This window comes from Danio rerio, chromosome 7 (assembly GCF_052040795.2).
Source record: "Danio rerio strain M-AB ecotype USA chromosome 7, GRCz13ab, whole genome shotgun sequence".
Taxonomy (NCBI): Eukaryota; Metazoa; Chordata; class Actinopteri; order Cypriniformes; family Danionidae; genus Danio; species Danio rerio.
In genome coordinates this window covers 71202166-71221667 of record NC_141027.1, presented here as the reverse complement: position 1 = coordinate 71221667, position 19502 = coordinate 71202166, and the positions used below count along the sequence as shown (strand labels likewise).

Below are 19502 nucleotides of genomic sequence, written 5' to 3'. Positions count from 1 at the left end.
TTCATAAGTCAAAATTGAACTTTTAAAATTGAGACACATTCTTAATTTTCAGACAAAAGTGCAAGTTTTGGGCGTAAACTCACAATTTGCAAGTAAAAAAAAAATCTTTGGAAGAAATTGTGAGATAAAATGCAAATGATATTTTAAATTTTTTTATTAAATTATTTTTGTTATAAATATTGAAAGCAAAACTAGCTTACACAATATTATTACTTATTATTATATTAAATAGTATTACACAATACAATAAAAAAAATAGTTCAGCAATTAAATTAATTCAAAGTGACAGCAATAAACACTTGCTGTATTAATTAACCATTATTTAATATGAAATGTTTTTACAATTATTAGTTTCACTGTATTTCTGATCAAATAAATACAAAAATTGTGAGCACAAGAAACTTTAATCGATTGAAAAACATACACGTTATAAAGATTTGACTGCGAGTGTATAAGTCTGTCATCATTTACTCACCCCAATCTCATTCCAATCCCTCTGTCTACAATGAAAGTGAACGGTGACAAAAAGCTTCCTTCATTGTCCTTTTCACTTCGTTTAATGGTAATCGAGCAGCTTGGAATTGTGTATAAACATCTCCTTTTGCATTCCAAACAGCAAAAGAGTAAACTTTCTCATTATTTTTTTACATGATAGATATTTGAAGACAAACTAAAAAAGGATAGCGTTCAATGTTCACCTTATTCTTTCAAAATATCCCCTACTGTGATATTAGATCTGGACTAAATTACGTTGCTGCCTTTTCCCCCTCCCCGCAGTTGAAGATCCCAGCAGCCCCTCTGTTTCCGCTATGCAATATTTACAGTTCCCCAAAACGTTATCGAACATTGATGAAATATATCATTCGCCTGTTTGAGAGCGCAGCGTCGTTTGTAGGATCTAATGGGAGAAGCACATTAAAGGCTGATATTCATGTGCCAATTTCATGACTGTTCTGGTTCCTGTTGGCATGAGCATTCTGGGAGTTGTTATTATATTTTCCCCTCCTTGTGTTTTATCTCTTGATACGTTTATAGACAAAGCCGTGTAATGTAGTGTTAAATATTGAACAGCTGTGTACAGTGTATAAAATGTATTAAAGGTGACAATTCAATATGAGGCTTCAGTCTTGCGGTGATTTTGAGCGAGAGTGACAATTAAAAGCGCCAACCTGACTTCACAAAGTAGGACATGTTCCTGGATTAACATCTATGTTAATCCTGGAACCACATTCCAATCAGCCAATCAGATGTAAGTGATATGTTTATGTTAAGTTTAGGCTTACGGTTAGGTTTACGCACTTCTAAATGATGTTATCTATTATTCCAGCCTGATCTCATGAGAAAACGTAAGTATTTTACGTTTTGCCAGTTTAGTGGCTGATTCGTACGAGTTCAATCATACGAAATTGTACGATTTTAAAAAGGAGGCGTGGCACCTAACCCCACCCTAAAACCAACCGCCATTGGGGGATGAGCAAATCGTACTAAATTGTATGAATTAGATAGTACAAATTTATACAAATTAGCCACTAAATTAAAAAGTTACGACTTGCTGTGAGACTGTGTTGATTATTCCCCTCTGATTTGGGTAATAATTTGCAGTTATGGTTGGGTTTAGGGGTAAGGAAAAGGTATGGACTACATTTCCGAACAAAAATGATGTTCCAGGATTAACATAGATGTTGTTCCAGGATGGCATCGTAGTTGGCAAAATCATGACCTGCATTTAAAAATTAGTAGTTTGACAATAGCAAGTTTGATAACTCTACTTGGGTACATTATTTTTAACGTGAACTAATTCTAATAATGAATTAATGCATAAATACATTAAAAAAAATTTTTTTAAAGTTAAGTCAAGTTATTTTTATTACGTTAATTGCTGGAATTGAGCTAATGTGAGCTAACAATGATCACATTACAATTCACATTTATTAACTTGCAAAGAATAAATGTATTTCTCATTGTTAATTGTTAAAATTGTGACGTTTTAACAATATTTTGTCACGTTACGATCAGCTACATTTATTTTAATGTTTAAAATTGAATATTTGCATATATATATATATATATATATATATATACATATATGTATGTATGTATGTATGTATGTATGTATGTATACATAAGTTCACAATTATGGTTACAAACTTACATTTCAATATAAAACTATTTTCTAAATCTTTGAAGATGAAGGATTTTTAATAGTTTTAATATATTTATTAGTAATAGAATAGCCATGTTATTAAATAAATATTCGAGGGCATTGACTGATAACATCCATATAGCACTTATTAAAAAAGCTATGTACAGGATTTACACTGCAAACTGCGTTTACCAACATTACCACGAACATTATATCTCTTCTTAGCCGTTTGGGTAATCCAATATCATACAATATACGCGAATATAACACAAAAGTCCCATCTTTCGTCCATTCGAGCGCCAGTATTATGGTAATACGAGTCCATTCACACACATTCAAGTCACAACAAGAACAATACGTGCGCGACGCGCCTGCCCGGTCTGTACTTCCCCGGATGCAACATTCTTAAATGGCAAGAGTGTGAAGCGCAGTGATTGGTTGAATTAATATTTAAACTTGGCGTCTACGCTCCTTATATGGTCTTCCTCCGGCAAACCCCTTTACTCAATGTTTGTACCGAAGCCCCGCCTCCACCATTCATCTGTGTATGTGTGTGTGGCCGTAGTAAGGCATGCGCAGTAGAGACGACTAAAACGGACGGGATTCAAAGTTTCTGACGGTAAGTCCTTTGTTATTGTTGCGAACTAACAGCACGAATGCTGCATTTTGTCCTAATTGTGCGTACTGTCAGCTTCGGGGTGTGTAGCGTGTTTTGTGTGCGATGTTAGCGGGCTTGCTGCTGGGTTTTTTGCATCAACAATGGGGCTTGGCGCGCGTGGATGTGGAGCGTGGCATGGTCGCGTGCTAACGGGCTAGCTGTTATTGTTAATGGGACGTTCGTTTTGGCGCTCTCTCCCTCTCTCTCTATGCGAAAGTTCACAGAAACGAGTCGCGACTACCCAAACAGCATTTTAACTCAAATATAATTTGTGTGTAGTGTAGAAACAGCTTCGTTAGAATTTAATTTAAGCACGCGTGTGAATGTTAATTTGCGACAGATCACTGCGTATCTTGTGGATTCGGTAAATGTAAATATAACACACGCGAGCGAATGGAAATGCACTCAGAATCAACTATATGCCATGTTAGACGCCTTTCTCTCATTTATTATTTTGAAAAGTGTGAAGTGTTTTGTGGATGAGTCGGAGATTGGCTCGCGTAATGTTTGATGTGAGCGTTTGCATTGATGTATATTACGCGCTGTGTTTTGCATACACACCGTGTGTGAGGATACATTTGAAACATTATCAGCCACATTGTTGGTGCTTTGTGCTTGCTTTTGGTTTCTCGGCGACTAAAACGCTGAATAGGCGCCTATTTAATTCCACTTTCGCTTTTACAACCGCGTCTGTTGGGTCGGCAGCATCACCCATGTCAACATTCCCAAAGAGCGACTTCCCATACTTGGGAGCGAATGCAACAAAACGGAAATCCTTACAAAATCAGATCCTAAAAGGACAAAAGAGTTTCTCTTTTACATTTGCACCTGAAATTATTCTTAGACTATTAGTGTTTAAGTTTGCGCTACAAAATAATTTAATATTCGTGTTATATTTAAAATTAGCCAATTAAAATACGCACATGTTTATTATTATGTTTGTCTATTATCTAAGATTATGCATCAATTTTAATGAAAGGTGGCTACAGCGAAAGGCTTTCGTCAAACATCAAATGTAGGTCACCGGGGCAGACGCGACAGTCAAAGCAAACACTCTTTTCTCCCAGACGCGCGTCTGCGATTCTGCATTTATTTATTTAATTATTTTTGTGCGTAGCTTCTAGTAGACATTAATGCATTATCAATTATCAAGAGCTAAAGATGAATTCCCGTGACCGCCCCCCTCTAGCTCCCCCGCGCAAACCGAGCAGGAGACCTTTGTTGTTAACGCCGCTCTTCATTCACTTCCAGAGGCCCTAAAGATGTTCGGATTTCACAAATCCAAGATTTACCGCAGTAACGACGGCTGCTGTATCTGCAAAACCAAGTCGTCAAGTTCTCGGTTCACTGACAGCAGCAGATATGAGGAGAACTTCAGACTCTGCTTCGGGTAAGTGTCTTCCCCTGACGCTGCACGTATCCCAAACATTCCTCAAGGAATGCCGGTGGAATGTCTTTCGTCATTTGGAAGCAGGTCTAATGAAAGAAACCGAGATTGAAAAATCTCCTCCAACGGTTCCTTTTGTGATGACTGTTTTGAAACAGTTGTTCATCTGTTTTGGTAATGTCCATTCACAAAAAAAAAAAAATAGGAAAAATGACTTGAATTTTATTCTAAGTAAAATTTATAGTCAATGCACTTTGTATTGGATATAAAGATGTAGTATTGGGCTGTACTGAATATAAACAACCTAAAAGTAAACGGTTGCATGTGGTGAACTTAATTTTGCTGCTTGCTAAATTTCCAATTCATTAGTAAAAATTCTCTAACTCCAGACCTATGTTTATTATTATTTTTTTTGAAGGTATTTAAACAATACCTTTTACTAATTCAATTGTCTCAAAAGGCTCTTAAAACGTCAACTGTCTGCTGTTCTTTCCCAGTTTAATGAGTAAAATTGTGTCTGTTCAATATGTATTTTTTTATAAACCCCCTGTGTTTAGCTGTTTTTATTCTCTTTTTTTTGTTTGTTTTTTGAAGTTCTTTTTATTCATTGTTAAAGATGATCTGCCTATTTGTTAATGTATGTATAAATTGTATACACTGTTTATGAAAAAAAAATCGAGAATGCAATCAATTAACTATATTTAAATTAATGGAAACGCATTTAATATACAGTATAAGTCAAAATTATTCACCGTCCTGTGAATATTTTTCCTTTTTTTCCCAATATTTCCCAAATGATATTTAACAATGCAAGGATTTTCACAGTATTTCCTATAATATTTTTATTTTAATTCGGCTAGAATAAAAGTAGTTTTAAATAATAATAAAAACATTTTAAGGTTAATATTATTAGCCCTCTTAAGCAATATTTCCTTTCGATTGTCTACAGAACAAACCACTGCTACAATGATAATAATGATGAGTTTTGATATTGAGATGGACATTTTGATTGTCATATAATAAATCTTGGACTGGGCGATTAATCGAAATCGACATTCGAAACCAATAATCGATAAAAAAAAATTTTTTCTATTAATTTGCCTACATGTCATGTGACCCTGCTCTGTTAAAGGCTGTTGCTGATTTCTACTTCTGCAGCCACATCTGATCTCAGGTCAACTAGGATGATGGACTCATTCTTGAGCCTTGCTTTGCACTTCACGATGGTTGAAAGCTGCGCCAGAGATGCCTTTAGATGCCATATAAAACTTGTCAGTGAACTATGAGGGCAAAAAAATTAAATAATCGTTCATTAATCGGAATCAAGTTAAGATGTTCAATTTTGATTTCAGACAAATTCACCCCGCTCTATATAAATCACTTATTGAATCTGTCCTTTTAACGTTGTAGCCTGGTTTAACTCCCTCTCTGTTAAAAGCAAAAATACATTTTCACGGTCAGTAAATGTAGCGATCGTCTAAAAGGACCGTTTCGGTGAAGTGATCATCGATCCTCGTCTCTTCAAGCCCTGCTGTAACAAAACACTTCTGTCTGGTAGATTGTATAAAATCTCTTTAGCAAAAAAGTATTAGAAGGCATTTATTCCCAATGCAATTTTATTTTTTTAATAGGATTTTTTTAAAATAGTTTTTTGTGTTTATGTTTTGTTGTTGTGTGTGAGCCTACGTCTAAAGATAATTTTCTAACCCCTGTGGTATAGAGAAAGTTTATTGATTTGCCTAACACACCTAATTAACCTAGTTAAGCCTTTAAATGTCACTTTAAGCTGAATACTGGTATCTTGAAAAAAATTACCAATAAAATATTATTGTATTATATTAATGCCATCGTGGCAAAGATAAAAATTATTAAGTTATTAAAAACCTATTATGCTTAGAAATGTGATGAGAAATCTTTTCGTTAAACCAGAATTGGGGGGAAAATATACAGGGGGCCAATAATTCAGGAGGATTAATAACTTTAACCTTTTTATTCCCCGTGTTGATCAATAGGGTTTTAAAACTGCTTTTGTTTTTTGGATGGTGATATTTTTATTGCATGACTGAAAAAATTAGCTTGTTTAATATTAATTATCACCTTCTGATTTGTTTTGCTCTCAGTCTGTCAGAGGATCGAGTCGGAGACATCTGCAATGCTTGTGTGCTCCTGGTAAAACGCTGGAAGAAGTTACCGCATGGATCAAAGAAGAACTGGAACCATGTAAGTGACTTTTCTTTATTCCCCTGGAGTCATCTGTTGTATTCTAGACATTTGGTTATATTTACCGAAGTATTTTTCCCTTCCTCAAAGGTGGTAGATGCAAGAGCAGGACCTGGCTTCAAGCTGACCAAACCCAAGAAAGTGAAAAACATTGATGGAAAGAAGAAAAGTAAGCTGAAAAAGCTTCATAAATTCAAAAGACAAAGTGAGTCCCAGTTTTATTTTTGATTTTTGAGCACTTAATCTCCTGGCACCTTGAAACTATGTTTACATTTCGTGGAATTTATGGTAATCTCATTTGTATGCGTTCATATTTTCTGTTCTTTGAGAGTTATCTTTAGACGTTCAGTTTTTATGTGTGTTATTTGAGTCATGATTCACATTGTACAAATGCGGATAATTAATTTTCAGCCCAATCTCATCATGAAACGGTGCTATTTTTATATATTGTCAGAAAAAGTTGCTAATTTGTTTGATTTCATACAATTTTATTAGTTTTAAAACATAGTTTTTATTTATTTCTTTAAAAGCAGGGATGTCCCCGAATCCCACTAATAAACCTACCCTTTATTTGGGGATGAGTAAATCGTGCTAAAATGTACGAATGAGATTGTAGAAATTAATATTTCTGAAATCAAAAGGTTACACATTTTGCCCTTTTTAATTTCACCTGAGTATTTCAGGCTATTCAGGGTGTGTAAAGAGTCTTATATTTAGTTATATCAAATTAAAAGTAAAAGTTTTATGCCTGGTTTCACAGACCATGCTTGTAAGCAGATAATACAGTGATATTCTGTCAATATTTTAGTGCAAGTCAAGACTAGGGTTAAATTTATGGTATTTAAGCATCTTGTATTAAAGTGACTAAGATAAACTCACAATTTGTGTGCGTCTTGAGACAAATTAATGGCAATGTTATATTTTAAGATGTATCGTTGCAAGTTTTTTTTTTTTTTTTTTTTTCAATTAAGTCTGGTCAAACATGCAATTTTATATTGAGTGTCTGCAAAACTGAGGGTTAAAATCTTAATCTTAAATCATAAAGTATATTATTTTGCGCTCCGAATGCATCATGATGTTTTTTAATTTTTGTCAAAGTCTTTGATTTTTATTCATTTTATTAAAGTGTAAGTTCTTAAATCATCACAATTCCTGAAAAAAAAAAAAAACATTGAATAGGGACAATTACTGTACATTGTTTTATTGGTTCCTACAAGCTTGTTGCCTTTTACTGAAATTCATATTCAGAAATTCTTGATTTTAAATATTATATATTGATAAGATATGATTATTAATCAGTAAAATGTTTAAATTGTTGATAACATGGATGATTTAGGTCCACAACAGAACATATTAGGATACATCCTAATTAATGTATGACCCCATATTCTGGGTTGAGCTATGAAGGACTGCATCAAAATATAAATGTTTAAAATGACATGAAATTAGTGTAATGTGTGTATATTTTACTTATATATATATATATATATATATATATATATATATATATATATATATATATATATATATATATATATATATATATATATATATATATATATATATATATATATATATATATGTGTGTGTGTGTGTGTGTATATGTATGTATGTGTGTGTGTGTATATGTGGTCAGAATGGTCTATATATGTATAAATATGTTCGCATAAAAACAAGAGATGAATTTGCAAATTTGTATGTCTTAAAAAGCCTCTTTAAGAGCCCAAAAAAAAAAAAACTTCATATATCATATTAAAATGTTTCATGTGGTATGCTTCCAGATTCCGATGCCCACAGCACCACATCCAGTATGTCTCCCTCTCAGTCTCCCAGTCACAGTAATCAATCTGATGACGGCTCAGACATTGAGACCAAACAGAGACGTCCAACGCCATCTGGCTTCTCATTCCTCGACCTGTCCTACTGGAAGAGGTATGCCCCCCCCCCACTTCCTCCGTTTACTAATTCATATCAGGAGACATGCTAACGGTTGAGCTGATGAATAACCCAGTCTTTGCTTTCCAGGCAAAAGGTGTGCTGTGGGATCGTCTACAAGGGCCGTTTCGGTGAGGTGATCATCGATCCTCGTCTCTTCAAGCCCTGCTGTAACAAAAAGCGCCCCGCTCTGCCAACCTCCTCAGTCTCTCAGACGCTTCCAGAGGATCTGAAGGAGGCCTGGTGATCCGTCTCGTTGAGGCCCTCATAGCTTTTTTGTCTCCAGTGGTAGACTCCGATATCTCCCCTATGTTAGATGACTTGTGTATGAGTTCAGTCCCCCCCCACCACCCTTGCTTTTTGTATTTTTTTATGAACTTTTGTACAATTTTTGTATCTTTTTTTTATATAATGGAAAAAAGGAGAATAATTTGGGCATTAGGACATATTTATAGGTCTCAGTTAGGACAATTTAATGTAATCCTTTTTTATCATTACTGTAAAATATATATTTTTTTCCATTTTGTTTTTGGAGTTACCAGTGTTTCTGTAAATATAATCTTATTTTCCATACCAGTGCACCAAAAGACTTCTATTTGGCATTTAGTTTCACGGGTTACAGATGAATGATGTGTAAAAAAAAAAGTGCTGTATCTAACATTATAGCCAAGGCATTAATGAGATGGGTGTACTTTTAAAGCAAATACAATATTTTACTCCGTTTTGCAGTCTGATTGAACTGTTGTCTATCATCATCACACACGCATACATTTACCAATATGAATTGTTTGACTTGGGCACAATATTCACAATGTGAATTCACCTCAGCTTTGGGTCTGTAATATGGACATATGCTTACGAAATCTCCTCTTTCTGGTTTGGCAAAAAAGATGTTTCTCGATGTTTAAAAGAAACGGTTACGGGTCTGTAAATCTTTAAAAATAACCAAGATGCAAAGCTACATTATCTCAGAGTATTTAAACGGTTATCATTATACACAATAGCTTATGAAAGCATGCATAATGTATTTGTTGGCATGATCAGTTTTCTGACTGTTGGTGGTGTTTGTGTTTTCTTTTGTTGTTGGATGAGTGTTATAATATTGCGTAATAGCAGACAATACTGAATTTCCGACCAGGCTTTACACTGTGTTTTTTACCGCATTTTTAATTTTGTGTTTTTAATATGTACACTAAAGGTATAATCCAAGATGAAATTGTACAGTCTTTCAGCCTTGATGTATTGACTGCAGCCTTTTATGTGTTCTTTTGTCTTTGGATTGATATGTTTTATATGACAAAATAGCCTTTTGTTTAAAGAAGCAAAAAAAAAATGGTGTTTGGCAGGACTGTGGAGTTTAATTGGATTAGAAGGTTAACATTTTTGTTTGTTTTTCAGTGTATTATTTGAATGAATGTTTGTTTTTATTCACCAGCAATACTTTGAGTCCGCTTTACTGTCGACTCAACGCTCTTGTTGTTAAAATGCATGGGGGCAAATACAAGATGTCGATGAAATTTCAGGGAAAATGTTTTTTTAACTATTAATAACGGCACATGCTCTGTCGGCGTGCCTTACCAGAGATTTAGCTGGTCATTTCATTGCGTTAATTTGTCATTTTTAACTTATGCTATTTATTCAAAGCTGTCTGTACTATTAATGCTGTAAAGAAGTTTTTGTGCACTTTCTTTTTTTATACGTTTCTTTTTTTTTTAATATTACCATTGATCAAATTTTGTATCGCAATTTTCCTCACGTTGGTATTTTCATAAAATTTTTTAAAAGAATTGTTTGTCTTGTCTTATTTTTTTGGTCTTGTCTAATGTTTGACTGTAAATATATGAATTATACTTTGTGGACAACAGAAAGAAAATCATAGAAAGCTCATGAAACGTTTAGAAAGCACATCACATGCTAGCAGGGTGCAAATTACAGAGGGGTTTGGAGAGATTGACCCCCCTAATGCTTGATGCCCCACTGAAAGATGTCAAAACAAGATGTATGGGGGGTCAGCGCTTCAATAGTGAGAGTTTTTTTTACTGATCTGTATCTTATATAATAACACTCGTAATTAAAATAATAGATAATACAAAAATTCCCTAACCGGCCACTTTATTAGGTACACCTGTCCAACTGCTCGTTAGCGCAAATTTCTAATCAGCCATTCAGATGGCAGAAACTCAATGCATTTATGCATGTAGTAATGGTGAAGACGATCTGCTGCAGTTCAAACCGAGCATCAGAATGGGGAAGAAAGGGGATTAAAGTGACTTTGAATGTGACATGGTTGTTGGTGCCAGACCAGTTCTATAAGCGCAAATGCCTTGTTGATGCCAGAGGTCAGAGGAGAATGGCCAGGCTGGTTCAAGCTGATAGAAAGGCAACAGTAACTCGAATAACCACTCGTTACAACCGAGGTATGCAGAAGAACATCTCTGAATGCATCCAGCCTTGAGGCGGATGGGCTACAGCAGCAGAAGACCACATCGGGTGGCACTCCTGTCAGATAAGGCTCACCAAAATTGGACAATAGAAGATTGGAAAAACGTTGCCTGGTCTTGTGAGTCTCGATTTCTGCTGCAACATTTGGATGGTAGGGTCAGAATTTTTTTAAGACATTGAGCATCATGTAAACATACAGCCTACCTGAGTATTATGAATTTTACTTTGTGGACGTTAGATGGCGCCAAATGTTCAGAAAGCACGTCACAGAAAGAATAGCCATTTAACATGAGAGAATTTATCCCTGATCTGTATCTTAAATAATATTATTAATAATTAAAATAATTGATACAAAAACATTATGTATTATACTTTATGGTCGCAAAATGTTCATAAAGCACACCAAAGAATATTCAACAACGGTTAATCAAAACATATATTAAAAGGGTGCAAGTTAGGGTTTGGAGGTGTTGTACCCCTTAATTAGCGCTTGATTCCTCTGGAGGACATCAAAACAAGATGAATGGGGGGTAAATAGTTTTCCCTGATCTGTATCTTAAATGATAATAATATTAATGAAAATAATAGATAATATATTTATAAATTTGACCACCCCTATAATGGTTTATACCATTTATCGCGCCAAGCAATCTTTAAAGAATCATTCAACACACCAGGGGTTCCGTAGTGATGAATATCGTAAGTAGTCACGAGATACTTTTCTTGTAAAATAGGTGTTTATATTTACATATAACCTAAAATTAAAGTACAGTTGGACGCATTGTTTGAGCTACAGTGACCTTTGAAATAATCAGAGGTTACTGTATATCAGAACATATTAAATATCACTCAAACACTGAACACTAAAATACGTCCTAATAAATTTGGAATAATTTTAAATAAATAGATGAATTGCCAAATGTTCAGAAAGCACGTCACAGAAAGAATAGCCATTTAACATGAGAGAATTTATCCCTGATCTGTATCTTAAGTAATATTGTTAATAATTAAAATAATTGATACAAAAACATTATGTATTATACTTTATGGTCGCTAGATGGCGCAAAACGTTCATAAAGCACACCGAAGAATATTCAACAACGGTTAATCAAAACATATATTAAAAGGGTGCAAGTTAGGGTGTGGAGGTGTTGTACCCCTTAATTAGCGCTTGATTCCTCTGGAGGACATCAAAACAAGATGAATGGGGGGTCAGCCCTTTTATAGTAATAAGTAGTTTTCCCTGATCTGTATCTTAAATAATAATAATAATATTAATGAAATAGATAATACATTTATAAATTTGACCACCCCTATAATGGTTTATACCATTAATCGCGCCAAGCAATCTTTAAAGAATCATTCAACACACCAGCAGATCCAGAGCAGCGATGGATATCGTGGTCACGGGACACTTTTCATGTAAAATAGGTGTTTATATTTACATATAACCTAAAATTAAAGTACAGTTGGACGCATTGTTTGAAATAATTAGAGGTTACTGTATGTACGGACATATTAAATATTACTCAAACACTGAAAACTAAAATACGTCCTAATAAATTTGGAATAATTTTAAATAAATAGATAAATTGGATTCACTGAAAACTTACCCGTGATCGCAAATGTATATATTTGCTCCCTGTTTAGACATTTCCAGCCTCATTTTGGTCAGGCTGGGAAATGACAAGCTAAAACCAGCTTGACCAGCCTTGTTTAAGCTGGACATAGCTGGTTTTGGCTGGTCTGCCAGCCTGGCTAGTCTAGACAAACTGGTTTTAGCTGGTCATCTCCCAGCCTGACCAGCTAAGACGAAGCTGGAAATGTCTGTAAACCAGCCTAGAAAACCTCTCAAACATCAGACTGGCTAACCATCTTAGTCTGGTTTAAGCGTTTTTTTTTTTCAGTAGGGTTTCCACCGTAGTTACATAAAAACTTAATTTTTTATTAGTGATATTTATTGATAAGAACTTAATTTGGACCACTTTTAAATAGATCTTCTCAATATATATATATATATTTTTTTTGAACCCTCAATATTTTCAAATAACAATATCGCGGCCAAATACTGTCCTGTAACAAAACCGTAACATCTATGGAAAGCTAATGCATTTATTTTCTGATCATATACTGCTCAAAAGAACATTTGAAGTCACTTTGTGTTGTTTAAGTGTTCCCTTTTATTTTTCTGAGCAGTTTAAGTCTCAGTTCCCAAAAATACTAACCCATGACACATGGTGTTTTGATTTTTTTTTTCAGAGGTCTCACCACGAGATTTCCCTTATGGTGACGTCACATCTTGATGATAAACCAGCATTTATTACACCACGTTGTTTGTGTCTTGTGAATGTTACAGCCAGATAATGTTTGTTAATTGATAAAACTACTTTTATAAAATAAAGGAATAGTCCATCTGTATTTTTACTTACTAATTCTGGCAGTACTAAAGCGGGCTTTTTTAAAAAATTATATTTAATTTTCTAGTGAACACAAAATAATGTTGGACACTCAAGCATTGACATCGGAAAACAAACAACATGGAAATTAATACTGGTTTCCAAGATTTATCTTTAAAGAAACAGGGAAAAAGTGGAGGCAGGTTAATGATGACAGAATTAAATTTTTAGGTGAACTATCTTTTTAAAGCCATTTGTAATACAAAAGTATTTCTATTTTAAACAAATGCCTTTCTGCTCATAAAAGAAACCTGAAAAGAAATTTATGATTAATTTCCATAAAGTAAATTAATATATAAATAAATAGGGCGACACAGTGGCTCAATGGTTTGCAAGAAGATTGCTGGTTTGAGTCCTGGCTGGGTCAGTTGGCATTTATGTGTGGAGTTTGCATGTTCTCCACATGTTCGTATGGGTTTCCCCCAGATGCTCCGGTTTCCCCCACAGCCCAAAGACGTGCTACAGGTGAATTAAATAAAGTAAATTGGCTGTAGTGTGTGTTTGTGTGTGAATGAGTGTGTATGGATGTTTCTCAGTGCTGGGTTGCAGCTGGAAGGGCATCTGTTGTGTAAAACATATGTTGGAATAGTTGACGGTTCATTCCGTTGTGGTGACCTCTGGTGAATAAAGGGACTATGCTAAAGGGAAATAAATGAATAAATAAGCCTGAATAAAAGTGACTAAAAAAGTACAAAGCAGATTTATTCCCGCTCACTTAACATCTCAGACTGGTTTCTTGAACATGACAATGAGTTTACTGCAATTAAATGGCCTCCACAATCACCAGATCTCAATCCAATAGAGAACCTTTGAGATGTGGTGTAACGGGAGATTCGCAGCATAGATGTGCAGCTGACAAATCTTCAGCAATTGCTTGATGTTATCATGTCAATATGGACCAGAATTTCTGAGGAATATTTCCAGTACCTTATTAAATCTATGCTACAAAGGATTAAGGCAGTTCAGAAAAGGGGGTTCAACCAAGTGCTAGTAAGGTGTACCTAATAAAGTGAAAAATAAAGTTAAATTTGTTCCTAAACTTGACATTTTCTAACAATTTCTCTGTGAACTCATTTTTTACACTAAATCTTTGTGTGCGAGAAGCAGTGGTGGAAAGAGTACTGAAAAATCATACTTAAATAAAAGTACCATTACTAAAAAAGTAAAAGTATTTGTTGTAAATTACTCAAAGTATGAATAAAAAGTAGGCATTTTAAAAGTACTCAAGAGTAGTAAGTGAGTATTACGCCATAAAAAGTCGTTTTGCATTTACATGCAATTTGTGCAGTGATGTGTAAACAGAACATTCTTTAGTGCATTTAGTAATCTTCCTATATTCGTTTGTTTCTTCCAACTTTCTTCCATTTGTTTGTTCGTTCTGTCCTTCCTTCATTCTTTAATTTGTTTGTCCTTCATTCCTCCCTTCATTTGTTTGCTCATTCTTATTTTTGTTTCTCCCTTCATTAGGTCCTTTGTTCATTCGTTCGTTCCTTTCTTAGTTTGTTCAGTCCTTCCTTGAATCCTTACTTTATTAATTTGGCCCTTCCTTCCTTCATTAGTTCAGTCCTTCCTTCCATTTTTCATTCGTTCCATTTAGTGATAGTTTTTTTATACAGTCGACATCTATTTTCTTATCGGTGACATTCAGTCTATTAAAAGACGGTGCGTCAAGTGAAGTTTATTCATAAACTAATTTCGAGAGGAGCACGTTGTTCTGTCTTTTCATCTAGCAGCAATAATGACGACTGGAAAACTTTGTTTTCAACGAAAATGAACTGTTTACTGAAGTTTTTTGTATACTGAAGCAGGAGCGAAACTCCGAACACACACACTCTCTCAACTGAGTCAGTTGCCAATGGTTACAGGCGCGCTTTCAGTAGCGCTAAGCATCATAGGAAAACTGTTCTTAAAGCAAAACAGCATATATAAATGAAAAGGTAAATAAATTCACTTTATGACAATTAAACGATAAATGGAGCATTAATTAATCACTCTTGCATATACAGTATATCAATTTAAGTCATAACATCCTCCCCCCCATGAACAACTGTTCATCTACTCAATCTCTAATGCATATAGCAATTGAATTGGTCTTCTCAAAACAGTCCCTGCAGATGTGCGAACAGCACATGCTCGAACTTTACCATCTCGCCCTGGAAACAAAAGTTCAATTTTTCCTAACTTCCAAGATTGTCTTGGCATGTTAGCTTCTCCAATGAGAACAATGTCCCCAACTTTCAGCTCAGTAGGTTTCTGTATGCGGCACGAATGTGCAGATTTCAGGTCTAACAGATAGTCCTTTCTCCAGCGGTTCCACAGGACGGTTATGAGTCGATTCCTGTATCTCCATCTCCGTGTCATATCCTCTTTGTTCACAGTGGGGTGATCATAGTCCGCAGGAAATGGTTTTGGTGGCAGTGAAGTTAGTCGCTCGCCAACTAGAAAGTGTGCAGGTGTAAGTGGCTGTGGCTCATCAAGTTAATTATTGACAAAGGTAAGTGGTCTGGAGTTAAGTACAGCTTCTACTTCTGTAAGTAGTGTACACATCTCTTCGAAAGTTAGTGATGCTCTCCCAAGCACCTTTCTCAGACACGTCTTCACAGATCGTACTAACCTCTCCCAAAAGCCGCCCCACCAGGCTGCTCGCTCTACGATGAAACGCCAGATGATGCCCTTCCCTGAGAAATATTCTAGAACTTGAGGATCTTTAATTGTTTGCCACAGCTCACTAAGATCTTGATTGGCTCTTTTGAATGTTTTGGCATTGTCTGAATAAATTATCTTGCACAGTCCTCTTCTAGATACAAATCGCTTAAGTGCTAGCAGGAAGCTTTCTGTTGATTGGCTTGAAACCAGCTCCAAGTGCACTGCTCTGGTGACGGCACATGTGAACAATGCAATGTAGGCCTTGCATAACACACGATCATTTTTTACATACAGAGGACCTGCAAAATCAATGCCAGTCACTTCAAATGGAGGGGTCTCTACTATCCTATCTCGGGGCAAGGGGGCAGTGTCCTGTTGTGAGGGCTTTGCTCTAAATCTTTTGCACACAGCACATTTTGACAGAATAGTTTTCACAAGTTGTCGGCCTTGTAAAATCCAGTATTTACTCCTAATTTGTACTAGAGTGTCTCTTAAACCTGAATGCATAGTTAATTCATGGTTGTGCTGCACTAGCAGCTCACAGTATCTGGCCCTTTTAGGTAGAATCCATGGGTGCTTTTCCCTGTAACTGAATTCTGATTGTTGCAGTCTGCCTCCAACACAGATTAATTCATCGTCATCCAGGAAAGGTTTCAGTTCTCTTATTTTTGAGTCCGCATTTAGGCCTTTGTGAGCTTTTAGCAAAGTAATCTCATGCCTGAAGTTGCTGTCTTGTGTCACTTTTATCCAGTACTTTTCAGCCTCAAACATTTCATCTGCAGTTAACTCACCGCGTCTTTTAGAGCTTGATTTACTGTTGTGCATGAACCTCTTGATCCAAGCAGTTATTCGCAATACTCTGTTCAGTTTACTGTACTTTGCTAAATTTAACAAAGGTTCCATTCCACTGTTGTCCTCGCAACTGTTAAGTTGCACAGTGATCTGCTGAACTTCTAATTCATCGCTCACCTCTTCATCTTGATTTTCATCACTCATTTCCACTGAACCCTGTGCTGTCAGAAACTGAGGTCCCTTCCACCAAAGTTTATTTTCCTTTAGATTAGTCACAGTCTGACCTCTAGTGGGAAGGTCTGCGGGATTGTCTTTGCTCCTACAGTGTGACCACATTGCAGGGTTAGTTATAGACTGTATTTCAGCCACTCTGTTTGACACAAACTGTTTCCACTTGTGAGCTGGACTTTGAATCCACTGTAGTACGATCATAGAATCAGTCCACATGTGAAGTGATTGGGGATCCATATTCATTGGTTTTAACAAGCTGTTTCCTAGTCTTGCACCAATCACCGCACCCATAAGCTCAAGACGTGGCAGTGACATTTTCTTCAAAGGCGCTACCCTGGACTTGGAAGCGACAAGGCAAGTAGTCTTTGTTCCATCGTTCAGCTCTAGTAACAGGTAGGCAGCAGCACTATAGGCTCTTTCACTCGCATCACAGAACACGTGAAGTTGCTGTGCATCATGTCTGTGCTCGGATGTTATTCCATACCAGCGCGGGATGACTATGTGGTGGATCTGTGCTAGCTCTGAGCACCATTTTCTCCATTCCTTTTCAATGTCTGCAGGCAGCTCCTCATCCCAGCTGAGACCACGCGTCCACATCTCTTGAAATAGGCATTTGACTCGCACAGTGAAGGGAGTGAGAAATCCTATTGGGTCGAATATGCGAGCAGAGAGTTTCAGAATGGCTCTTTTTGTGTTCTCTCCTTTTGCTACAGCATCTAGTAATGCAGTCAAATCAAAGACAAAGTCATCTGTCTCAGTTCTCCAAACCAGGCCTAATACCTTCAATACAGATCCTGGCATTTCTTTATCTGGAACAACGTCATTTCTCACTGTTTTCCATTTTTCCTTTAACACATGACAGTTGGTTGTCCATTTGCACAGGTCCATGCCAGCAGTTGACATAATCTGTTTTGCAGTAGTTGTTATGGAGAAGGCCTTTTCAACATCACTTGCACTTGAGATGAAATCATCAACATATAGTGATTCTTTTATTATGTTTACTACCTCAGGATTCTGCTCTTCATATTTCTTCAGATGCTTTCTCACGGTAGCTGCAAGGAGAAATGGGCTGGGGGACACTCCAAACACCACTCTCGTCATCCGTAGCACACGCAGCTTCTCGCCTTTATCCTCATGTGGCGGCACAGCAAGCCAGAGAAATCGTACTGCATCCCTGTCCTTCTCAGCAAGAGAAATCTGCAAGAAAGCCTTCTTGATGTCTGCTGTAAATGCGATTGCATTCAGTCTGAATTTGATTAATATGCTGAGAAGATCTGGGTTCAGATTAGGACCAGTTAGCAAACAGTCATTTAGTGATGGAGAATCAGTTTCATGTGATGATGCATCAAACACCACTCTGAGCTTTGTTGTTACCTTGTCTTCACGCAGAACAGCATGATGAGGCATGTAATATTTTGCAGTGGGCTGAGATGACTGATCCTCCGCAACTTCTTCGACAATGCCCTGCTCAAGGTAATCACACACAACTTCATTATATCTGTGATACAAAACTACATCTGACTGCAACCTTTTTTTCAGGCCCTCAAATCTCTTCTTAGCAATCCTGTAGTTATCAGGGAGTTCTGGTTTGTCAGGTCGCCATGGCAACTCAACTTCATATCGGCCATTTTTGTACTGAGTTGTCTTTTCAAATTTGTGAAGAGCTTCCTCTTCCTCAGCGCTGTCTGTCTGCTTCATGGTTATACCAAGAGACTCAATTTCCCAGAAGGCTTTTAAGTGATCTGAAACCAGCGTGTCTTCATTGACTTGAATATGCATACATGCGGCATCAGCAACACTGGACATTTTGACTGGGCCCTGCACTGACCATCCGAAAATGCTTTCAACAGCTACAAGAGCATCTGTTATTCTTTCCACATGGCCTGACACTATGTGCCAGTAATAGTCAGCACCAATCAACACAGATAACTCTGTGTCACAAGCATTGTCATCTTGGTAATCTGCTATCTGCAGCCCTTTTCTTCTCAGTTCTGCTTGTATGTGCTCACCTGGAATTTTCATCAGAGCAGTGCACACCTGGGGTGTCTGAAGTGCTTCTATTTCAATTTTCTGCCCCCTGTGTTGGGTGTTCTGGAGAGTTACCTTCACTGTATTGCGCTTTGTTGTCACTGGTTCTGCACAACCAAAGGTATGTAGAGTGAATGTTTCTCGTTTTATTACAGGTAATTTTAAAGCTCTGACAGCCTTTTCACTGATAAAGCTTCTCTGGCTGCCTCCATCTAATAAGCACCGAACGCTTATTCGTCCACCAGGCCCTTCAGCCCAAGCTCTGACTGTCTGCAGCAACACACTGTGGTCTTGTTTAGTGGGTTGTATCTTTAATGAATGTGAGGTAAAGGAGGAAACTACATTATCTTTGTCTACACTGTCAGGTGCATTTTTCTCTTTTTTCTCACATACAGCACTGTGATGTCTGCTTCCACATGAATTGCAGCTCACTTTGCTTTTACAGAACCTTGCAATATGTTTTGGTCCTAGACACAAAAAACATCGTCCCATTTTCATCAATTTTTCTTTCCGTGTAGCAATATCAGTTTCTGCACACAGTTCTGTTTTGTGTGTTGTGCTGTC

The 19502-nt window shown here is 36.4% G+C and overlaps 1 protein-coding gene across 2 annotated transcripts; it reads left to right on the top strand.

The window, feature by feature from the left end:
- The first annotated feature begins 2677 nt into the window (after positions 1-2677).
- On the top strand, positions 2678-10130 carry sinhcafl (SIN3-HDAC complex associated factor, like). Of its 2 annotated transcripts, none has more exon segments than NM_198825.4 (6): positions 2678-2762; positions 4053-4191; positions 6309-6408; positions 6499-6577; positions 8190-8340; positions 8434-10130. In NM_198825.4, coding segments are annotated over 5 exon segments (615 nt in total). In that variant the 5' UTR covers positions 2678-2762; positions 4053-4063; the 3' UTR covers positions 8591-10130.
- Positions 10131-19502: the final 9372 nt, after the last annotated feature.